The 23,228-nt window shown below is 33.0% G+C and overlaps 1 protein-coding gene across 2 annotated transcripts in view; it reads right to left on the bottom strand.

Annotated features, from left to right (window-relative positions):
- LOC127957727 (LIM/homeobox protein LMX-1.2-like) overlaps positions 1–23,228 on the bottom strand; it is a 45,099-nt gene that overhangs the window by 1,739 nt on the left and 20,132 nt on the right. Inside the window, exons 3-7 of one of the 2 annotated variants that reach the window (XM_052556374.1) lie at positions 2,722–2,954; positions 2,466–2,644; positions 2,154–2,231; positions 1,234–1,300; positions 961–1,125 (exon numbers count right to left, since the gene is read on the bottom strand). In XM_052556374.1, coding sequence (XP_052412334.1) covers positions 961–1,125; positions 1,234–1,300; positions 2,154–2,231; positions 2,466–2,644; positions 2,722–2,954 — 722 coding nt within the window. Of the gene's footprint in view, positions 1–960; positions 1,301–2,153; positions 2,232–2,465; positions 2,645–2,721; positions 2,955–23,228 lie in introns of both variants that reach the window. The other variant, XM_052556373.1, reaches the window with a different exon arrangement.

The following is a 23,228-nucleotide window of genomic DNA, read 5'->3' as shown; positions in this document are numbered from 1 at the left end:
TGAGCAACATCTTTCACCAGCATTCGCTTTATATATAAATATACTTTTTTTCAGTTCCTTAATATCAGATCAACCAAATGCCAATATTTGAAAATAATTAAAGGCACAAATTAAGTTATTTAATATCCTGTCAAAAAAAAAAAAAAAACTTTTTAAAGACATTCATTCTTAAGTGGGAAAATATATTTTTCATAAATATAATAGCACTACTATATACAATAACATTCATGAGATCTTAAAAATTGAATCTGGATATTGGTTCCCACATGGAAAAAACCTATATAAACAATCTAGGTTTTGATATAGGTTTTTAATATATGTGACATATATAAAATTGGCCATTTTCCTATATTATATGTACATATATGCACACATATATATGTACACATATAGGAGACCTATATTTCCTGTATATGCACATATATGCACCTCAATTTTATGAAGCATATATATATTATCATATATGTGCATATATGCAGCATATAGGTTTCAAATATGCGCATATATCCACACATAGGTTCTTTCCATGTGGGTTTTCAACTGTTTAGCCGTGATATAATTGGTATTGGCCATGAAAGCGCAGTATCAATCGATCTCTACCAGTGACAGAAAAACTTTCAGCAAGCACAGCTTATAAACTTGTAGTGCAAAGAGTTTGTTCAGTCCTCAAGGACACAGTTTACCGTACGCCATAGAAATATGATTAACTACCAGACTCTCAGCTGTTTTCTGAGCTGTAACTGCCTATAAACCATTACATAAAAGAGCATATAAACTACTCATCAATGTGTAATCGTGTGCATCTCGCTTTTCTCAGGAGTGCCGTGGGTAACTTTATAGGCTTCTCAAAAACTAATTGACACTGTTACATAAGAGTGAAGACAGTTTAATGGCACATCTGTTTTTACTGGGCATTAGCAGCCGCTTCTGGACAATATCAGAGCATCAGAGAAAGCTCACCGTATGGATTCATGTGATCTCCGGGCATCTGTGGAGGGGTCAGGCCCTGCTGGAACGGGTCTGTGCTGTATCCGCTGGTCTCCATGGAGACTAACTGATGCTGTGGAGGCGGAGCCAGCGGCGTGTAAGAGTTCATCAGATTCTCCATTCGGCTTGAGATCACATCTGCAGAGAACACACCATCAGATGAGTGTGTGTGTGTGTGTGTGTGTGTGTGTGTGTGTGTGTGCGTGAGTGTGTGTGTGTGTGTGATTGTGTGTGTGTGTTTAGTACCTTGTCCCAGTCTCTGAGTGTTTTGCTGGTCTTGTTGCTGCTGTTGTCGGCGTGCTAATTTCTTCATCTGACCGGAAAACAGAGGAACAGACAAATATTAAATCCATTTTAAGTTAAAGGATTTTATGGGCAATGAACTATATTAAAGAGTTGTTTAGAGTTGAGGGACACTCAGGCAATGTTATTGTCGTATTTCTTATGTACTATCATTTTTTTTTAATTAGTTATTATTTCTATAATTTCAATTTTCATTTAAATATTTATTTTTTATTCCTGCAATTTTGTTATAAGCTTTTGTCATTTAATTTTTTTTTCATTTTTTATTTTACTAATTAGGTTTATTTATTTATTTATTTATTGTATTCAGTTTTATTTCTAAACAAATATCAGAAATGTTTCCTTGGCAACTACCTGAAATAGGTTTTAGTTTTTCATCTAATATTTATATATGTATTTTTTTATTTTTGCCTTATTTCAATTTACAAAGTTACTAATAACTTTGCACTCAAAAAAAATTTGCAGATGAAAAACTATTATAATATTAATTAAATAAATGTTAGTATTTTTAGTACATTTGAATAAAATAAATAAAATAAATAATTTTAATAATATAAATAAATACAATATTTAAATAAATGATAATTGTATTTATTTTTAATAATATAATATAATATAATATAATATAATATAATATAATATAATATAATATAATATAATATAATATAATATAATATAATATAATATAATATAATATATAATCTTTCACTGCACAACTTGTGTCTTTTCAAAAATAAAGCTGCCTTTTTAAACATTAGGATGCGTGTTCCTTATCCAAAGACAATGTTTTTTTGGCGCCCATGGCATCTAAAGGACTGAAAACCCCTGACTTGGGCTCAGTTAAGATCTCAGGACATGCTCACCTTTGCTCTTTGGTTCTGAAACCACACCTGGACGACTCTAACACTCAGCCCGGTCTCAGCTGCCAGGGTCTCTCTGACCTGAAACAACAGGAACATTAATACAGTACTTCATTTAAAGTCATCTCACATACCCAGACGCTGGAACAGTGGAAATTAAGTGTTTGCCATTATTACATGCAATGCACATCAGATAATCCATAGTTGTTGTTTCTTTACATGCAATATGCATAATGTTGTCCTTAGTTTCTGTGATTTTCACATGCAATATGCATCAGATGGTTGCTTTAGAAATCTTCTGAAGCAAGGTCTCACCTTTCTGCAGGGTTTGGACGACACCTCGAAGGAGGCCTTGAAAGCGCGCCGCTGCTGGGTGGTGAGGATGGTGCGAGGTCTCTTGGGTCTGCGTGGGTCTTTGCTGTCATCACCGCCTTTGCCCTGACCTCCCGCTCCTTTCTCCGGCTTCACATCCAGATCTTCATCCTCACTTTTATCTGCAGAAACATCATTTTAATATCACCGTTCTGTGGAGAGCAGCTGAGCCGAGAGGAGAGGGAAGCGTTGTTCTCACCGGAGTCAGACATGTCCGGGCTGACCGAGTGCAGTAGGTCTTTCTCTCTCTCGTAGTCGTTCTTGCACAGCAGCTGTCCCTCCTTCAGGACGAACTCGTCTCCTTTACACAGCTGTCGCTCGCACACACAGCAGCAGAAGCAGCCTAGATGGTACACACTTTCTAGTGCGCGCATCACAAACTCAGTGGGAGCGATCTTCTCCAGACAGCCGTTGCATTTGGCTGCAAACAACCTGATGAAGAGGAAAAAAACATACATTTATTGCTTTTTAATTTTTTAAATCATGTTTCTGGTCTAATTGTGCACAGTTCCCTTGTGTATGTTATGAAAAATAATTAAAATGTTTTATTTTTGTATTTTTTTTTTGTTTTTCAAAATATAACAACTTTTTTCTGTAACCAAGGATGCATGCATAGATATTAGCCAATAGCATTAGCCAATTAATAGCTAACCTAATATAAATCTAGGAAATGGATTGCAAAAGTGGCTTCATGTCAATATAAATATATTCACATCAAAATTTAGATGCAAAAAAGACTTTTCTTTTTTTTTTTTTATTCAGCAAGGATGCATTACATTTATCAAAAGTTATAAAGACATTTATAAATGTAAAAAATTATTTCAATTTCGAATGAATGCTGTTCTTTTGAACATTATTTTTGACAAAGAAACCAGAAAAAAGTAATGTGTCATGGTTTGCATAAATTTTTTTTGATAAGATTGATAATAATCGGAAATGTTTCTTGAGAAGCAAATCAGCCTAGAATGATTTCTGAAGATCATGTGACACTAAAGACTGGAGAAATGATGCTGAAAAAACAGCTTTGGTCACAGGAATACAGGTGCATCAAAAAAAAAATAAATAAATAAATAAATAGAATATGGTGAAAAAGTTACTTGTTTCAATAAGTGAAACATACATATATTCTAGATTCTTTACATGTAAAGTAGAACATTTCCAAAGTGTTTGTTTGTTAGTTTTAATTTTGATAAATAGACCTTACAGCTGAAGAAAGTCAGAAATCCAGGATTTCAAAAAAGAACGTTTTCACGATATTCACATTTTTTTAGATGCATCTGTAAATTACATTTAAAAGAAAATCTATTCACACAGTAAACAGCTCTTTTAAAAGTTAATAAAATTTCACAATATTCCTGTTTTTACTGTATTGTACTGTTTATCAAATAAATGCATCATTGATGAAAAGAAGAGACTGTTTTCAAAAAATTGTAGACAGCAAAAACTTTGGTAGCGTAAAGTAGGCTAGATCATCAAATGTAGCTAATCAATCACTAATAAGTGCTAAACCAAATAAATGGAAGCCAGATTTGAATATGACACAGCAGGACCTCCTTTGCTAATCATGTGAAGCACTAGAGCCAGTCATTTCATGGGTTAATACTCAAACCCCCTGACGTGAGACTCGCTGCAAAGCTCAATAATTCTGAAGCATTAAGCAGATCTTCCCTCAGAGCTCTCTTCTCCCACAACAATAAAGTTCATCCATAAATATCACGGGCGCACAGATCAATGTGTGACTGACACCGGACGCCCCTGATTATGACTTTGAAAGAGATTTTTAATAAGCCTCGAGATATGATGGTATCATGAGGTGAGACGCACAAAAGAGTCAATATTCAGTGACGGATCCACAGCAAGAGAAAATCAGAGGTGAGATCTCTTTAATATCTCCGTTGTTTCTCCCAGACATGTCAGCTTCTCAGAGAAAAGCCCTCAGCAGACCGAAAGTTTTCCACTCTTTTCTTTGAGCTCTTCTATCACTGTATGATATATGTGTCTTTCTATAAACATCGTCGTTCAACATAATGACTACTTTTATTCAGCAAAGATGCATCAAACTGAGCATAGATGTTACAATAGTTTTTTGTTTTTTTTACAATTGTATTTTTTTTATACTTTTCTTTTGATGAAAAAATCCTGAAAATAAAAATGCATCATGGTTTTAACAAAAACAATCAAATAAAGCAGCACAACTGCTTTTTAAACATTAAATAAAAAAGTCCAAAATCAGCCAATTAGAATGATTTCTGAAGGATCATGTGACACTGAAGCTGCTGAAAATTCATCTTTGCATTAAAGATATAAATTACACTTTAAGATATATTGCAATAGTAAATAGTTAATTTAAATTATAAGAATATTTCACATGCATAAGCTAGTTTAATACATTACACTGCATAAATGCAATTTTTAAATAAAACAAAGTTAAGTACATTTGACAAGAAAATAGTACTTCAGTTTTTCTTGAAAATGTCATGTTTAAATTTTATGAGTTACTTGCTGTTACTTTTTACAAAAGTTTTGTGTGTGTGTGTGTGTGTGTGTGTGTGTGAATTTTTACTAGTATAACCTGTTTCAACTGGTTTATAAGCAAAGGTAAGCCAAGTGATCTCTTGTGAAGTACACTTTTAATGACTGTGTTATTGAAATATTATATTATAAATATTACAAAAATAGTATATTCTAATATGTTTTTGATTGTTTTTAATATAATATTATTAAATGTTTCACTTATAATTATACTTTGAACAAGAGTACTTATTATGGTAATAAAATATTTAAGAATATACTTAAGTGCAAACTAAATGAAATTATTTCAGATGGTTAATTGTATGGTATTTACAATTCAATTGAAATACATCATTGATTAAGTTTATATTAAATTAATTTAGTTTATTTTTTAAAATACAGACTTGAGTACAACTTTTTTTTTATTTAAATCCATTCCTTTTATTGTCTTTTAAATATTTTTAAATATACTAAAATAATTTTTTTTATTAAATTACAATTTTTATTAAAAGTTATATTTTTTATTTCACGTGATGTTGCAATTAAATCCATTCAAAATAAATTGTAAAAATTATAACGTACTTTACATTTACTTTTGTATGTTAGTCAACATATAATGTGTTTTTTTCTATAAAACAACTGTTAAAACAATTATTTAAATTGTATTTTAAATTAAAATGTTTAATGTTGTAGTAAATTTCACTTTTAAAGGTGCACTTAAGTTTGTTAAGAAACAAAGTCATGCGAAAGTGAAAAAAAGTAAACAAAAAAAAAAAACAATTCTGTGGACATAAATTTCATGCAGAACTTATGAGTAAATAAAAAAGAACAATTAGAAAAAATAAATATCAGATAACACAGAACTAAACATGACATTCTGAAGAAAAGAAGCTAAATATTTTCTTGTAAAATGTTCTCCAATCATCTTTATTTTTCAACTTTGGAAAAAAAAAAAGTATAATGTTAGTGGTCTTTTATTTCATCAACTTTTCACGATTTTTCAGTACACCTTGCTTTTAAGTGCACATTAAATGCAATAATGCACACAAGGGATTGTTTGACTAATAATACAGGAGTTAACAAAGAAGAAGATGCATGTGTTTTTGCTCTCTTTTAATGTGTGAGAATGGCTTTGATTGACGCAGTCCGTCTTTAATAGCATTAAAACGCTCAGTCAATCCTGCTTAGAAAAGCCTTCAAACCTGTGATCTCCAGTGTGTGAATGTGATACTCACGTCTGTATGTGTGTGGGGGAGTTTACTTATCCTTCTCTGGCTATTTGTTTGCTACAGATCAGAAATGTTACAAACACAAACAATAATTTATCTCTCGTTAGCAGCCACCAAAGTTGCGGAGCACATCTGCGTCTGAACAAGCATCTCCAAACACCAGCACTAAGACCAGAGATTACTCCCAACAACATCTCTAAGATCAGCTTTAAGTGCTTTAGAAACATGAAGACATCACGTAATTCAATACAGGTGCCAAAATATACAGGAAAATATGATATTCATGCTGCTCAGAGGTTTAAGTGTTTAATTTAAGCAGCAACTTCGTCTCAGTTCCTAGAAACAAACAGACACAAATTCATAGAAAGAGAATAGAAATACAGAATGAATGTGGAGCAGCTCAGATCATTCACTCTTTGGAGGATTTGAGGAGAAATGATTGATTTCATCTCTGCAAGACTTTGATTTCATCACTGCACATCGAGCACATTAATAAAAAAAAAAGAAATGGTCTTAATGGACTTTTCAAATAATATTTCAATTATATAATTCTAACAATTTAAAACAAATGTTCTATATATTTTTTTATTTAAATGTAATAATTAATTAATTAAATGTGCATTTAATAGTATTTTGCTAATACTGCAACAGATGTAAATAATTTTGCATTAAAATGCAATTATTTTTTTTAATGACAAATTTTAGCAAATAAACAAAGTTAATCAAAATAATGTAAAAACAATAGTTAAAATGTAGTTTTAAAAATAATATACATTTTTGTCTCATTTTTGACTTATTTTTTATTAAATAAGTGAAGGATACTGACTGCTGTCTAGGACAAAAAAAGACGTTTTAGAGATCTCATTTGCCATGTTTCTTACCTACTGTATGAATATATAAATGCATAAATAAATTCACCTGAGGAATCCCCTAAAATCGTCCAGTCTCTGCCGTCACATGTATTCGATTGTAAGTGGTACGTCATTTCAAAGTAATTATATCAACCTTTTCAACCAGTGTTTTACATTGCCCTTTGATGCCATTATGGACGTGCAGGCCTCTCAAAGTGTGTGTGTGTGTGTGTTTGATTTTTCCAACCGCCTCTTCCACATCCATACAGCACAGATGCATGTGCACTACAAAAGAGCTAAAGATGTCATTAAACACTGGAGCTTTCCTCTGAAGGTACTGTATGGAAAATACCCTGCAGTCCACACAAACCTGGCACATTTACCACGTTTTACTGCATCCTGACCCTGTCAAAGCATATAAACCACATCCACTCTCCTCTATAAAATTCTAAATGTCTCGGATGTATCAAGTGTCAGAAGTGGGACTATTGCTTCAGTAATTATTTCATTAAACACTTAAAAAAAAAAGGAAAAATTCTCAGTATTTCTTTTTCTTGATTTCCAGTACAAATACATAAACATTCTGAAATCTAGGTACACTTTTATTTTAGAAGCAAAATGACTTGAGACATAAAGTATTGTTGTTTGGAGAAATGTATCAAAATCAAGTGAGTTTATGCTTAAAAAAAAAAAAAAAAAAAAATCTGCCATTAGGCTCAGAATCTTTTTTTTTTTTTTTTACACGTTTATTTCTTTTTTTCTTTATGTAAAAATGAAGTCACTTAATTCTTATGTTTTTTTAATTTTTTCTTCAGAAAAGGGTTTTTGCTTCTCAAGTAAATGTGTTGATTTAAGAATGTGTAGACAAAAATAATGAGGAAGAAAATACTTTTTTGCACTGTACATTTATTTCTATAGCACTTTATGTAATATAGACTGTTTCAAGGCAGCTTGACACTAATAAAACATGAATATAATGTTGTAAAACACAATTTCAGTGGTTAATCAACTCAGAATACAACAGTGTTATTATTCAGCTCAATTCAGTTTAATGGTGATTCAAATTAAGTTCAATAAGTGTCAATGTTGCTCAATTCAGTTCACATTTTGTTCTCATTTGATACCGTCAGTGCAGTTAAAATCCATAATATTACTTTTTAACCCCTAGGATAATCATTAGACAGGTATTCAAATATTGTTGCATAATAAATAATAAATGATCAAGCTGTCTGAATATGATGCTTCTTGTCTTTTTTATTCAATTACAACAATGCTTTAATAGGCTGATCTATCACATCAAGCACACTGTTAATAGACTGCTTTCATTTTACAGCAGTGGCTGTGTGAATTACTGTAGCACTAGCTGTCTAACGAGACTGAAGTCAAATGTAGTAATGGGAGCGAGTGTTTGTCTGGGGCTCATCCATCACCGCTCAACACATATTAGCATGCTAATCGCTCACAGACATGCTAAATTCCTGATTAAGATCCAAACGTAAACACAGAAGCGGAAAGGAAGCGTGTCAGGGTTATCTTTCAAAAAAGACCATGAAAAATCAGATATGGATGAATATGTGACCCTGGAGCACAAAAGTCTCTGCATGAGTATATTTGTAGCAATAGCCGACAATACATTGTATGAGTCAAAATTATTGATTTTTCTTTTATGCCAAAAATCATTCGGATATTAAGTAGAGATCATGCTCCATGAAGATATTTTGTAAATTTCCTTCCATAAATACATCAAAATTTAATTAAACTATTATGCATTGCTAAGAACTTCATTTGGACAACTTTAAAGGCAAGTTTCTTAATATTTAGATGTTTTTGCACCCTCAGATTTTCAAATAGTTGTTTGTCGGCCAAATATTGTCCTCCTAACAAACCACACATCAGTGGAAAGCGTATTATTCAGCTTTCAGAGTGTCTATATCTCAATTAAAAACCTTATGACTGGGTTTGTCATAATATAGTGCTAAATATAGTGCAAAATAAATAAATAAATGAACAAACATACAACAAATACACATCATGGTTGCATGTTAAAAAATTATGTTCAAATAATGAGAAAGATGGTTTTTCATCAAATCAACTATACTGTACATGTTTGGGTAAATGAAATAAATGTTAATTTATAAAATAATGAAAGAAAATGTGTATAAAAGAATGCATGCGAAAACGAAATGAATGTTTTAATATATAATTAATATAGAACATTTGCTATATATTTTTTATCATATTTGTTAAAATATGCATGATATTTTATTTTATTTTATTTTTAATTTGGCTGTATACCTAGACAACATTTTTGGCAAGAATATGCCTATATCCCCAATAATACTCATTAATACCATTATTTATTAATTATTATTATTATTGTTATTATTATTATTATTAATATAATTAGTTAATATAAATTAATATAAGTCATTCATTTTAGTATGCTTTTTTTATTATTATAAATATGATGCAAATTTAGCATATTTTCCCCAAATTTTGTCATTGCTTTCATGGGAAAACATCTTCATTTATTGACTGTTTGTATGATTGTCTGACTACTTAGACAGCGTTTTGGGGCATGAAAATGCATATGATACCCAACAATACTAAGTAGCTATATAATATATATATTTATATATATATATATTAAGTTTCACCTGTTCATTTGCAATCCTCATGTAAAGACAAATTAACTGTTTTGAGGAGAAATCATGTGTGAAATTACAAAAAAAAAAAAAAATTATTCTACAAAGGTCCCTTAGTAGCAATAGCAGTGAAGGAAAGGAAGAGGACAGAGATGTAATCAGATGAGAAAGAAGAGAGAGAGTGTGGAGTGTGTGAAAGGGAGCGATTGAATACAGCAGGTACAAAGTGTGTGTGTGTGTGACTGTCTGTGTGTGTATGTGTGTGTGTGTGCGTGTGTGTGTGTGTGTGTGTTTGGACAGCTGCTTTTCCTGTGTTTGGCAGCTCTATTCAGACTGAAGTTTACTCAGCTCTACCACAACAGCAAACAGAGTATGAGCGAATAATGGAGCGCACACACAAAAGACAACACACACACACACATACACACATAAAACACTGTGCTACACTTGCTTCACACTTCAGAATAAAACCTTAGTTTCAGCAAAGAACTTTCCAAGAGCTATCTGTGGCTGTATAAGTTTCCTGAGTTGAGCTGTACAGTCTTTTAGAGACTTTGTAAGTTCTTCAGATCTTTAAGCAATGAAACAGATGGTTTTCTCAAAGATCATACGCTTAAAAAGTTTTACAATGAAATAAGTTACTCCTTACTGGAAGCTTCATTTTCAGCGCCTAGAAGTTGATTAGAGGGTAATTTCTTACAGACCAGAGCAGATCAGCTCATGGTCTAAATACGGTCTCTCAGAAGTCCAGGTTTTGTGTAGGTAGAAGAAGAAACCCTGATCAAAGCCAGATCTGACCACAGGACTCAATGAGTCCATTCTTCCCCAGCTTCTTATTGGCTGCGGTTCAAAAGACCTGCTGGACAATATTATTGGGTATCACGGGCATATTCATGCTCAGAAACACTAAAACACAAAAACACTAGAGGTAGGCAACCTAACAAAAATAAATTAAAATAAAGTAATGCAGAAAAATAATGCAAAATACAAAAACATTATACTATAGTGCAAAATAAAAATAAAAAAAAATCTTTGCAAACTGCAGTTTACAGTAAATATACATCATGGTAATTAATATGTGTTACTCATGGAATTAAAACATAGGCTAATGTTGAAATAATTAGAAAGAAATATTTGCACCAAAGCAATGGTAAACTATGAGGAAATGTGCTGAATTTAAAAACTTAATGTTAAAAATGAATGAGTTATAATAATAGAGTTTATATGGAAAATTAATACAAATTATGATTGGTCCTATATAGTCTTGCTGGACAGCATTATTGGGTGTCATGTGCATATTCATAAAATAATATATTTATCTATCAATCAATGAATCAATTAAAGTGATGATTTTGCATCAAAGCAATAATAAAATTTGGGGTAAGTGTAAATATGTAAAATATTTTTTGTTATATTAATAAAGTAATCGAATATAGAAAATATATAAAAAAAAATAATAATAGTCTTATATAGTCTAGATAGTATTATTTGGCAATATATACTATACTGCCCAAAAATGCTGTCTACTGTCAGTAGGCAAGCTATAAAAAAATAAAAAAATAAATACATTTTCAGAAAAAAAAATTGTTTATTAATTACATACTTTTAGCATAATTGACATACAAAGGTCCATACTTTTCCTCCCTTACTAACTTAGTAACCTAAGTGTTGACCTAACCCTCCTTTGCCCTAACTCTGAAGAGTTTAATGAGTGGCCTGTTTCCATGTTGGTTTGGCTGATGTAACGCAGACGTCTCTGTTTAGCAGCTCAGCGGGACTCTGTTCGCTCCTAGGTTTGAGCGATCTGACAATATACCCAGAGCTGCAGTAACGCGGCTGCTAATTGCTGTCCAGGGCCTGCAGCTGCTTTGCTTGAACACAGACCAATCAGAAAGAGGCCAGCACATGATTGACAGGTGGATATTGCCACTACCCCCACATTCTAAAGCGTCCCATTGGCTGACACAAAGAACACTGGGTTTATTTTACATGAGGGGCATCTGTGCAAACCAATAAAGCCCGGTAGAAGCACATGAGGGGCGAGCCAGATTTCCCTCAAGATCTATAGCCTCGCTTAATCTCAGGTTTAACGCAGATGTCAGGAGGAGCAGATGTTGTCCAGTATACACCATATGAACTACTTCTGGAGAGAATCAAAGTGAAGAGATCACGACGGAGAGTTAATTAAGTGGACGCTACTTGAAGTGGAGAGCCCTTGCTTTTAGGCTCCGTTCCAAGAACTAGTGAGCTGCCTACATAGGGAGCACAACAACCCACACAGAACTACATGATAGACATGATACATAACATACTCCCTGAATTATACATATGCATTAGAAATATTAAATGGATTATATAATATAACGATACTTTATCATTTTAGGATATATAAAATTTAACGTTCATAACAGAAATATAACGTAAAATTAATATGCGTGTAATAAATATGATTTAATATAGAAATAGAATTATAATAATTTTACAATTTAATATATATATCGTATAAATAGAATTCAAAGAAATTGAATGGGCTCCTTTAATATATGTATCAATTAACTATTATAGGTATAAATTGTATAAAAGAAAATTTCAAGAATATAAATAATTGCAAATGATTTATTATGTATACATGAATTTTTTATATATATATATATATATATATATGTATATATATATATAGATAGATAGATAGATAGATAGATAGATAGATAGATAGATAGATAGATAGATAGATATGAAAGACATAGATTTGGCCCCTTCAATAGATGTATGAATATGCATAAAATGTATAATTTAGAATTATATATAAAAATAGAAATTATACAAAACTTTTTGAGAACATCACACAATTTTACCATTCTAATATATTATACGTATAATATTTTTTAGAATTATATGTTTAGAATTAATTATAACTATGCTTATTTTAATTATATATAATAATTAGATTTTATAAAGTAGAACAACAAGTATCTTTATAATTAACACTGAGCTCATGCATTCTGCAGTTGCCTTCTCCATGAAATATAGATGATAATATAGTGCCCATGAACTTCAGTAGAGGGCACTCCACTCAGGACCTTTCCACCCATCAACCACCATATGTCACTTGGACACTAGAACCTCTCATACTGTTGCACCACACCCGAACTACATTCCCCATGAGTCACTGCATCACAATTTCCTTGCCACACCTGCACCTTATTTAGACATGCATAAAAGCAGCACAATCACTCTCACTCACTGCGAAGTCTTGTTTAGCCTGTCTAGCATTTCCGAGCGGTTCTCCCTGTGTTTGTCATTTGCGTGTTTGATCTTTAGACTGATTACTCTTACTCTGATTTTCTGCTGCCTGCCCTGATCTCAGCTTGTTTCGACTCTGGTTATCCCTGACACACGTGACGCCATTCCTGATTTCTGCCTGTTTGACCATTCTTTAATAAAGCGCTGCATTTGGATCCAAACATCTCTGGCTCATCATTACAGATCATGCCTTTGAATTTGGAAAAAAAGAGAAGATACTTATGCCTCCCATCGGGAACCTTCTTGGCACTTACAATGCCTTAAAATGCTGTCTAGGTAGGGTGCTCCTAACTGTTGGCACACACCCCAGTTTAGCAAGCGTGAAGTTGAAACACAAACGTTAAATAAGGGTGAGTCTTTATGCCCGAGGCTGGATCAGCTCACACTCCGGTTTTAAATTACCGCTGACCCTCGTGCTCGGCCCACAGAGACTAAACAAACAGTAATATGGGGTGTTTCGAAGAGGAGGTCCTCAAGCATGTGAAAGGAGGACAGCGCTGGAGACTATTTAACAAGGGCCCTTAATCTGTGGGTGACCCGGCTGAGAGATTAGGGCCAGTCTCGAGTGCCTCACCTCGACCCCCAGCAGTCCCTCTCAGAGGAGCTTTAGCCACATCAGTGTGTGTGTTTTCCCACCGATTTACAGACCTTTGGCTGTGCAAAGGGATGTTTGTTTGAGTTTTAATTAGCACTGGTAATCCTTAGATTATTAGACCTGAGCTCTGGAATGTTTGCTCGACCAAAGCCTGCAAAATATCTGCCTAATTACTAAAATAAAAAATCACAATTTATATATATGTAATCAAACTTTTACATCATAAATCTAACAATCTTTAATAACTAGACTGGATATATCCAATTATAATTGACCGTGGACCCAGGAAATGAAACCATGCATTATCTTTATTCTTAGAATACAATTCACAAAAATAAAATGAATTAATATATAAAAAATTTCTAAATAAAAAAAAAAAATCATACTTTATAATATATATATATATATATATATATATATATATATATATATATATATATAAAACAGGGAAAATATAATGTAAACAATATGAATAATATTTTTATTAATTATAATAATATCAATTACAGTCATTTAATTTTATACAATTATGTTATGCATATTTTATATACGTAAAAATGTAACCGAAGTCTTATTTTTTACTGCATTTGTATCATTTGCTATCTTTTTTTTAAAATAATTTTTAAGGTAAAATCAACTTTTCATGTCTATTTTATATATTTGGCAAAATATACACCATTATTGACTGTACATTATTTCTTAATTAGTCAAAGGATTTTAAAGTACGTAACATCATCGTCCTCATTTTCTTCTGCTTTAAGAAACACTAATGCACTATTATTTTCGAACACTGAAAAAGTTTTGGTCTGATTTGGTCCTGGAGGCAGCTCTGTAAATATTGGATGTGCGCTGACACTCAGACACTCGGCTCTGACTCCACAACAAAAGAGCCAAGCGCAGCACAGGCCATTGTCAGAGCGGCACGTTTCCATAGCAGCGCTGGTGCATTGTGGGATGTTGGATCCTGATGAAGGCTGAATCCTGCAGACTGAGAGAAACGGGGGAAAGTCCAGCTCAGAGAACGTCTGTGGTTTGTGGCGACTATTACAGTAGAGGCTTCAACCAGACAGAAATATTATGAGACCTTTCTGAGAGTCAATTTACTGTATGTGCATCTATACCACTGTATGTGCCATGATCAGCATTAAATACAGAAAAAAGCAAGCAAACAAACAAACGATACAAACAAAAACTGGGGTTTACAAAATGTAAAGTTCTAGTTCAGACTACAATTTATTTAAAATAGTAGCCTAAATGCTTAAAAACTAGAAATAGAACTACAAAAACATAAAACATAATAAAACTAAATATAATTTTAAATAAATAGCAAAGCCAAAGTAAATTTTCATAATGGAATAGAAATAAAATAAAATAAAATAAAATAAAATAAAATAAAATAAAATAAAATAGTAAATCCATTGTGAATTTTCATAAGGGAATGATGCAAATAAAATAAAATAAAATAAAATAATGTATACAATTATAACAATATACAAATATAAATATAAATTAAGAGTATAAATATGAATAGTAAAGATATAAATATAAGCGTGAGCTGCAGTAAAGGGTGAGCAGGTGCTTTACTGAAAACCAGCCCCTTTAGAAGGAGATGATTCAACTCACTAAACAAACAGAGATCTGGAGAGCAGACGCTCAGACAGTAATAGTGAAGATTACCATAGACACCATGAGAAAAGATCATCTACAGTCCAACAGAACGAGAAGAACGACAGAAACACACACATACACTTCTGCAGCTACAGGTCACCTAGCAACCTTAAAAAAAGAAATAAATAAAAAAAAATTAATATAAAAATTGTAAAAAAGAAATAATAATAATAAAAAACTGCCTTTACAACACTTCAGAACTGTGATATCTAGTATACTGTATATATTTTTAATTATTATTATATATTTATTATTATACATCATCTTCTTTTTCACATAGCCTATAGAACTTCTTCTGATGTTTCCAACCAGAAAAGAAAAAAAAGCTCACAAAGAGAAAAAATACAAATATTGTTTCTATAACGACAGGCTTTAACTAAAGCAAACAGCACATGAGGCTCTGAAACATTAGATGAGGGTCAGACTCGTGGGCTTGATGACGCATAGACAAACGAATAAAACACTCTCTCTCTCCCACACAAGCACTGTAACCCGGCGAGACTCAGACGCTATAAAGAACAAACCCTCAACAACAGCAGGAAAGGAAGAACAAAACATTTCGTTTTTGAAATATGTGCTGCGTGCCAAAACATGCAAATGTCTCGTTGTATCTGCAGACAGAGATTTCTCAAGAATTGATTTCAGATTTGAGGGGATCTTTGATGCGGCCAGCGTTCATCAGTAAACAGGTTAAGCTGAATTCCTCGTGCTGATCTCATTACTCACACAGCACAACTTCAGTGTGTGTGTGTGTGTGTGTGTGTGTGTGTATCTAACCAACACTGTTTACATCACAACAACAGGCAGACTTTTAAGAGTGCAATGATAATCTACTGGATCGATGCAAACCACAACTTAAAGGAATGAAACAGATCTCAATAATAACTATTGTTCTTAAGACTTCTTGAAGCTGAACAGTAAAAAAAAAAAAAAAAAAAAAAAAACGCCTAGAAACCATACATAACACAACTGCATAGCAACTCCCTGCAAAGACTCGGAATACAATTTATCCACAAAATGTAAAAAAAAAAAATCTTCCCTTTGAAATATGACTGAAATAAAATACAAATGTTTATAGATTTTTATGTTTTATGTTAATTTAGCTCGTTTCTGTTTTTTTTATTTATTTTTTTTTTTTTATTGAAGCTTGTTTCTATTTCAAAGCAAAATAAAAATAAAAATTAAGTTAAAAATAAAAAAAGATAAAAATAAAAAGTAACATTCTATAATAAACATTCCATAAAATAACATTCTATAAATATCATTAAAAATATATTTTTTAAATAAATAAATATAATTTAAATTATAAATGAAATAATACATTTTATAACAACAACAACAACAACAATAATAATAATAATAATAATAATAATAATAATAATAATAATACATCGTTTTTAATTTGAGTTTTAAACTGGGAAATAAAATTCAGTTGGTGGGTATGCATTAAAAAAAATCTAAAAAAAAAAAAAAAACCGTTTAAATAAATCTAAATAAATTAAATTAAATTTAAAGTAACATTTTGAGAGTTTAAAAAAAGTAATAAACTATTAAGTAAATATATTCAAATAAATATAATTAATTAAAATCTAAAGTAACATTGTGAGATATGAACTCACAATTATCTTTTTATTTATTTTTACTTTGAGGCAGGAACAGCTTCCGAGGAACTGAATAAGAGAAGAAGCGGGTATTTACAGCAAACAGAACAGACATAACTGGGCTGCTGCACAAACATAACCAGCAGCCGTATGCAAATACAGCACAAAGGCTGAGGGCACAGACCCATGGATGACTCCTGACGTCGTTCTCCTCCTGCAGACAGTGTGAGCATCAGTCCTCAGGCCTCAGGCTGAACTGTGTGCAGGTGTTTGACACCCACCGTCTCCCTCTGGCAGTGCTTCACCTGCTCCTCCACCCACAGCATTCACAGTTCACACACACAGAGGCCCTCACCACCTCGCTCTTAAACCACACACCACATACACGCTCGGACACGAGCTCACAGCAGAACTTGTCTTTTATCAAATGTATTTGCATAGCACTTTTCCCAATTTACATGGTTTCTAAGCAGCTTTACAGAAAATCATGATGTTAATGATTAGAATATCTTCCCATGTTGATCTGTTCAGAGTTCACAGTTTGCAAGCAAATTTGATGAACCTACCTCTTACAGAAACCTGTTTGCATTGTTCCTATTTTTAATAATTCTTTCCCCTTGTGGGGACCACAGGCCGGTCTTAGTGTCAGGTTTTGCTATCCTTGTGGGGACACACAATGCACACACACACACACACATCCTGCATTAACTATGAGCCCCCAGCGGAGTGACAGGAGCTCCTCTGCGTCTTTATTCTCTGTGCCAGGGTGTCTTTTGTGTGGGTGGGACAAAGGGGCGTCTCAGAGGAGCGTGTGCTCACAGCTGCCGGCTGAGAGCCTGATGACAGACGGGTGTCTAATTCAATCAGGACAGAGCCCTGGCACGTGCACGCACTACACACACCCTCAACACTGCTAGAGGAAGTTTGTGTGTGTGTGTGTGTGTGAGGCGGTGTTATTAAACTAACAGTACAACTAGAACTGAAATAAACCATATTCAAACACTTAAACTGATTTTATTTCAGCTAGATGCTAAGTCAACAATTGTAAATTGTGTTCCATTTGTTAGCATGAGTTTGTTAAAATGAACTAAAGTCGAATAACAATTCTAAAGCATTTATTAATCTTAGTTAATGTTAAATAATGCATCAATTATTACTAAACTCAAAAATGACATCTGTTAATATTATTTAATGAACCTGAGCTAATATGAACTAATAATGAACAGTTGTATTTCAGTTAACTAATGTTAATTTTAACTAATGGGATCTTATTGTAAAGTGTTACCAGTTGCGCTAAAATAACACAAAGCTGAAAAATTAATAAGAACTATATAGATATACTTAAAAAAAAAAATCTTAAAAATAAAGAGTAAAATAACGACGTGTGAGACATCTCCCATCATGATGATGATGACATTGAGTACTGCTCTTTAGAAGCTACTTTGAGACACGAAAGATGGCTTTTGTGTCAATTATTTTCTTATTTTGTCTTGATTATGATCCTTCTTACTTTTTTATAAATGAGTTTAGGTGCTCATCTGTACATGAAGTGTTCATTACATAAACACGTACATTTATTAGCACTTTTATCCAAAGTGATGTAAAAATGAGAATATAAGCAGATGCATTTAATTCAAGAGAGAAAACCAGCAGTCCAACTAAAATGAATATCTATAAGTCGTGCAGTCGTACTAAAGCTGAGGAATAGTTCAAATGTGTTAATAAAGATCTGTGTCAGTTTGACAGTCAACAAAACTGTGTGACATCTGAACTCTCTGCGATCTGAACCTGACGACACACCGTTTTCAGCTTCTGCACCACAGTTTTCTTTTCATCAAAGCGATGAGCATATTTGATCACGTCACCTGCTAGACGTGATAGATGTGAGTCATCTGACAGATTTCTCACATATTGACCAATCATGTGTAAAGCTCAGACAGAAGATTCAGATGACGCCTTATAAAACCAGACGAGAAACATCTCCCAGATAACATGCCAATAGAAACATCAACAGTTTGTTTTGTGAATTATGGCTGATCAATGCAGGAAATTCAGGAAAAGTACCAGGTTCAAAACAAGATCAGCTCTAAGAAACAGCATCTGTCAACAAAGCTAACCATTTATCAAACCCAGAAGTTTCCTTTTAACTATTAAGGGCTTTAACTTAACTATTTTAACTGTAATTTTCTATTGTAGTGAACACGTTCTCATTCAAAGCAATCAGATGGAGGAGAGGCAGATGTAATAAACATTATTTCCCACGGGGAGCCGAACGATGAGAATAACTCTCGCGCGCCGTATGTCTTAGTTATCTAATTATTGACAGTGATCTGCAGCAGATGATCAGAGATGACCGGCAGGTTATGGGTTTTATTAGACCTCAGTGAACCTGTGGCCCTCGCCCCGAGGATGTGCCACGCTGGAAAATAATGCTGCTATAATATAGATACTTAATGATGGAGGGAAAATAACATTAATAAAAAGTGTAAATAAAATACATGACACTAAAATAAATGCAATAATAACTAGAAATGTTGTACAATTGAAATAAAATATAGAAAAATTAAAAATAATTGTACAAATTAAATTGCAATTAAATAAATTAAAATAAAACAAAACAAATTAAAAATAAAATAAAATAAAATACCAAATTTTAGGGAAGATCACACGTATCCTTTATAGAACATATTCATGGAACGCATTGCAATGAACTCAATGAAAAAAAAAAAAAATATATTATATATAAATATATATATATATATATATATATATATATATATATATATATATATATATATATATATATATATATATATATTTTTTTTTTTTTTTTTTTTTTTTTTTTTTCATTTTTTTTTTGCATTTTTGCATTTTTATGTGACATGCAAACAGTAAATCAGAATAATTAGCAAATTGCAATATGTTAAAACGGTCATTACAATTAAACAAATCAGTGCATTAATTGTACTAATTGCACAAATCAGTGCATGTATATTAAAAAGCACATTTCAGTATAAAGAGCAAAGTGTACTACAAATACTTTGTAATAAGTTTAGTCAAACTCACTGAAAAAAAAAATCACAATAATAATACATTTTTCAAAATTGCAAAAATAAAAGCACCTTAAAGGTACATATCAGTAACTAAAATGTACATCTTTGTAAATGTTTTGAAAAGGTACCACCCCAGTGACAGCTTTAGTACTTTTTTTCTGAGTGTACTTGCTTGCTTTTTAATTATTTGTGAAATTTACTAGCAATTTCTGAGTGAGAACAGCTTCAAAGTACTGCCGTTTTTCCTCTATATACAGAGAGCCAGAAAGCAGAGCACACTCACAGCACTGTTTCCATGCGTGGCTCTTTTGAACAGAGATTGGAAGTGAGTATAATTGTGGTGGGGTCATAATCCGTGCGATGAAAAGCCGGGAAAGAAAACACGCGACAGGGGCCAACAGGAATCTCAGTCCGACCGACTCCGTGCACAATATGAGCTCTCATACAGCCATAAACCACACTGCGTTATTCACTGTGCTCTTAACACCCACAGACCTAATAAAAGATGACTGTCTGTGCCTCCCTCGCTCCCCTCTTCTGCCTCATACTCTTATTTTCTCCATATATACTGTTCTGGCAAATGCGTGTGATTCTGAGGTTCCCGTTTCTATGCTCTCAAAACAGAACAGAGCCATAATTCAGCTGCCATCATGCTTTATATTACAGCTCTGGATCCTGAACCAATGTCTCTAACAGGTTTCTAGACAGCAGATCTGATTTAGACTCGCTCTCACACACGTGTTTCTACAGACACTAAAAATCTTTGTATGGAATGCAAGTGTTTAGGTGTAATGAGAGAGCGATGCTTTATTTCACTGTATCTAGAGGTGAAAATCACCTGGCACATACACACACACACACACACACACACACACACATCTGTTAAGGATTTGTGGATGTGAGTGCTGCCCGACTCTGAGAAGACTCCGTCTCTTTGAGTCTGTTTTTCACTCGACTCACTCCAGTTGTCAAAACCACTCAAATTCACACAAGTACCACACGCAAAATTGAAAAGGAAAAATTAGACAGATATTTATAAGATTGCTATAAGAAGAGCTCAAGTAGAACGACATTCAAAATAGGGCTTATACTTACTTATATATATATTTATAGTCCTCTTATAAATATCTGTCTAATGTCAATAACATAAATCATAAACATATACATACATATACAGTACACACACACACACACAGAGACAGACACACACACACACACAAACACACACACACACGCACACAGAGACAGACACACACACACACAGACAGACAGACACACACACACACACACAGACAGACACACACACACACACACACAGAGAGAGACAGACAGACACACACACACACAGAGAGAGAGAGAGAGAGAGAGAGAGAGAGAGACACACACACAGAGACACACACTCACACACATTTTTACTTTAAATTTACATTTTATAAAAATTTACAAAAAAATGGTTGTGTGTGTGTGTATGTGTATAAATATATACACACAACTATTTCAGTTTTTTCTCATATTATTTTTAAGAATTTAATATTTTAAGCAAGGATGCATTTGATGAAAAGTGACTGTAAAGACATTTATAATGTTGCAAAAGATTTCTAATTCAAATAAATGAATGTTGAAATGAATGAATAAATGAATGAATGTTTCGAATGTTCTAATCATCAAAGAATCCTGAACCAAAATATGATCCATATGATCAAGCAAGAAAGCAAGGAGCATCCGTTTCCTTTACATGACATTTAAACCGCTTTTTATAAAGCCAAAACCTCACATAGACACAATGAAACTTCCCAGACTCACAGACTCTTGTGCAGCATGTTCAGTGTGACAGTAACGGCAAGAAGTGGAAACTCAAGCGAGTCCAACACAAGCAAATCCCCGAGCGCCTGTGGCTCGAACACAGGCCAGCGAGGGAAACAGCTCGAAGCCGTTCACAGGAAAACATTTCCATGTAGGAATGAAAGGTTTAAGTGCAGCACTCTCGTGAAAGGATGGATCTCGGCTCTGACACATCTAACAGCACCGCTGACCGCTATGGCATTATTGGCTTGAAGAAGTCAATTGTCTGTCGAAAGATATCAGAGAGCCAAACAGCGCTAACCACGGTAGACGTGGATGATAGCACTCACTCACTTAAATCTGATTAGAGTTTCATGAACACTTATCTGATCAAATAATGCGGTAGAGAAATGACCCACAGAAACACACTCCACACAGAAACCCCAAAGAGGAAAACTGTCCGAATGTCACTAAAACACTGCAGGATCTTTACTCTGGACTACTGGAACTTCAGTGTCTTTTAATGAACTGTGTTTTGGTGATTTTTAGTGAAGTTCACACAGGTGTTTCACAAACGTTTCACAAACTGAAAGCTACTTAAGCATGAAGCACCACTCATATTTCTACAAAATTCTGAAGTAAACAAATGATCTTTTCTATCTTTATTTTCATTTTATGTTACTAAAATAACTAATTACTTAAATAACTTATATATATATATATATATATATATATATATATATATATATCTGTTTTGGCTTTTGTTTCATGCTTTGGGTTTTGTTTCTTGTTCACTGTTTTCATGTCTCTTATTTTATAGTTTGTTTCATGCCATTTGTGTCATGTTCTCATTGGTTATTTGGTTATTGTCTTGTCATGTGATTGATCAGTTCTGTTTGTTCATTGGTTGTTTTAATCATGTGCTTTACTCCCCATGTCATATACATATATTGCAGACAAAAATAAAAAATTATAAAAAAATTATACAAATGCGCACCATTTCTTTTAACCTAAAAACTAATTAGCATATAAACATAACAAACTTAAAAGATTATTTATATTTATATATAATTAAATAAATTAGTTAAATTAAAAATTAAATAAAAGTAAAATATATAAAACGTAATTTTTTTTTTTACAGATAGTTGCCAAGTAACTATACACACACACACACACACACACACGTGGATCACTCCTCTGCCTCAGGGACCCTGGCCACACGTTGGGTCCAGATTAGAAAATGCCTGTGTCACGGCTGTAATGATCCCAGGAGACACACGAGTGTGATCCGAGAGCATCTGATCCTCAGAGCTATGCGTGCCGTGTCCCGCTGCGTCAGGTGCAGACAGGTTCAATCGTGCTAACGCCAGTGAGAACGGCCCCTTTGGGTTCTCAAGCGCTTTGAAGGAGCAAAAAAAAAAAGCGTGCTTGCTTCTAACGTCCTCAGGTGTGAGTGATATGACACGGA

The sequence above is a fragment of the Carassius gibelio genome, chromosome B5, assembly GCF_023724105.1.
Source record: "Carassius gibelio isolate Cgi1373 ecotype wild population from Czech Republic chromosome B5, carGib1.2-hapl.c, whole genome shotgun sequence".
Classification (NCBI taxonomy): Eukaryota; Metazoa; Chordata; class Actinopteri; order Cypriniformes; family Cyprinidae; genus Carassius; species Carassius gibelio.
This window is presented reverse-complemented; position numbering and strand designations above follow the sequence as displayed.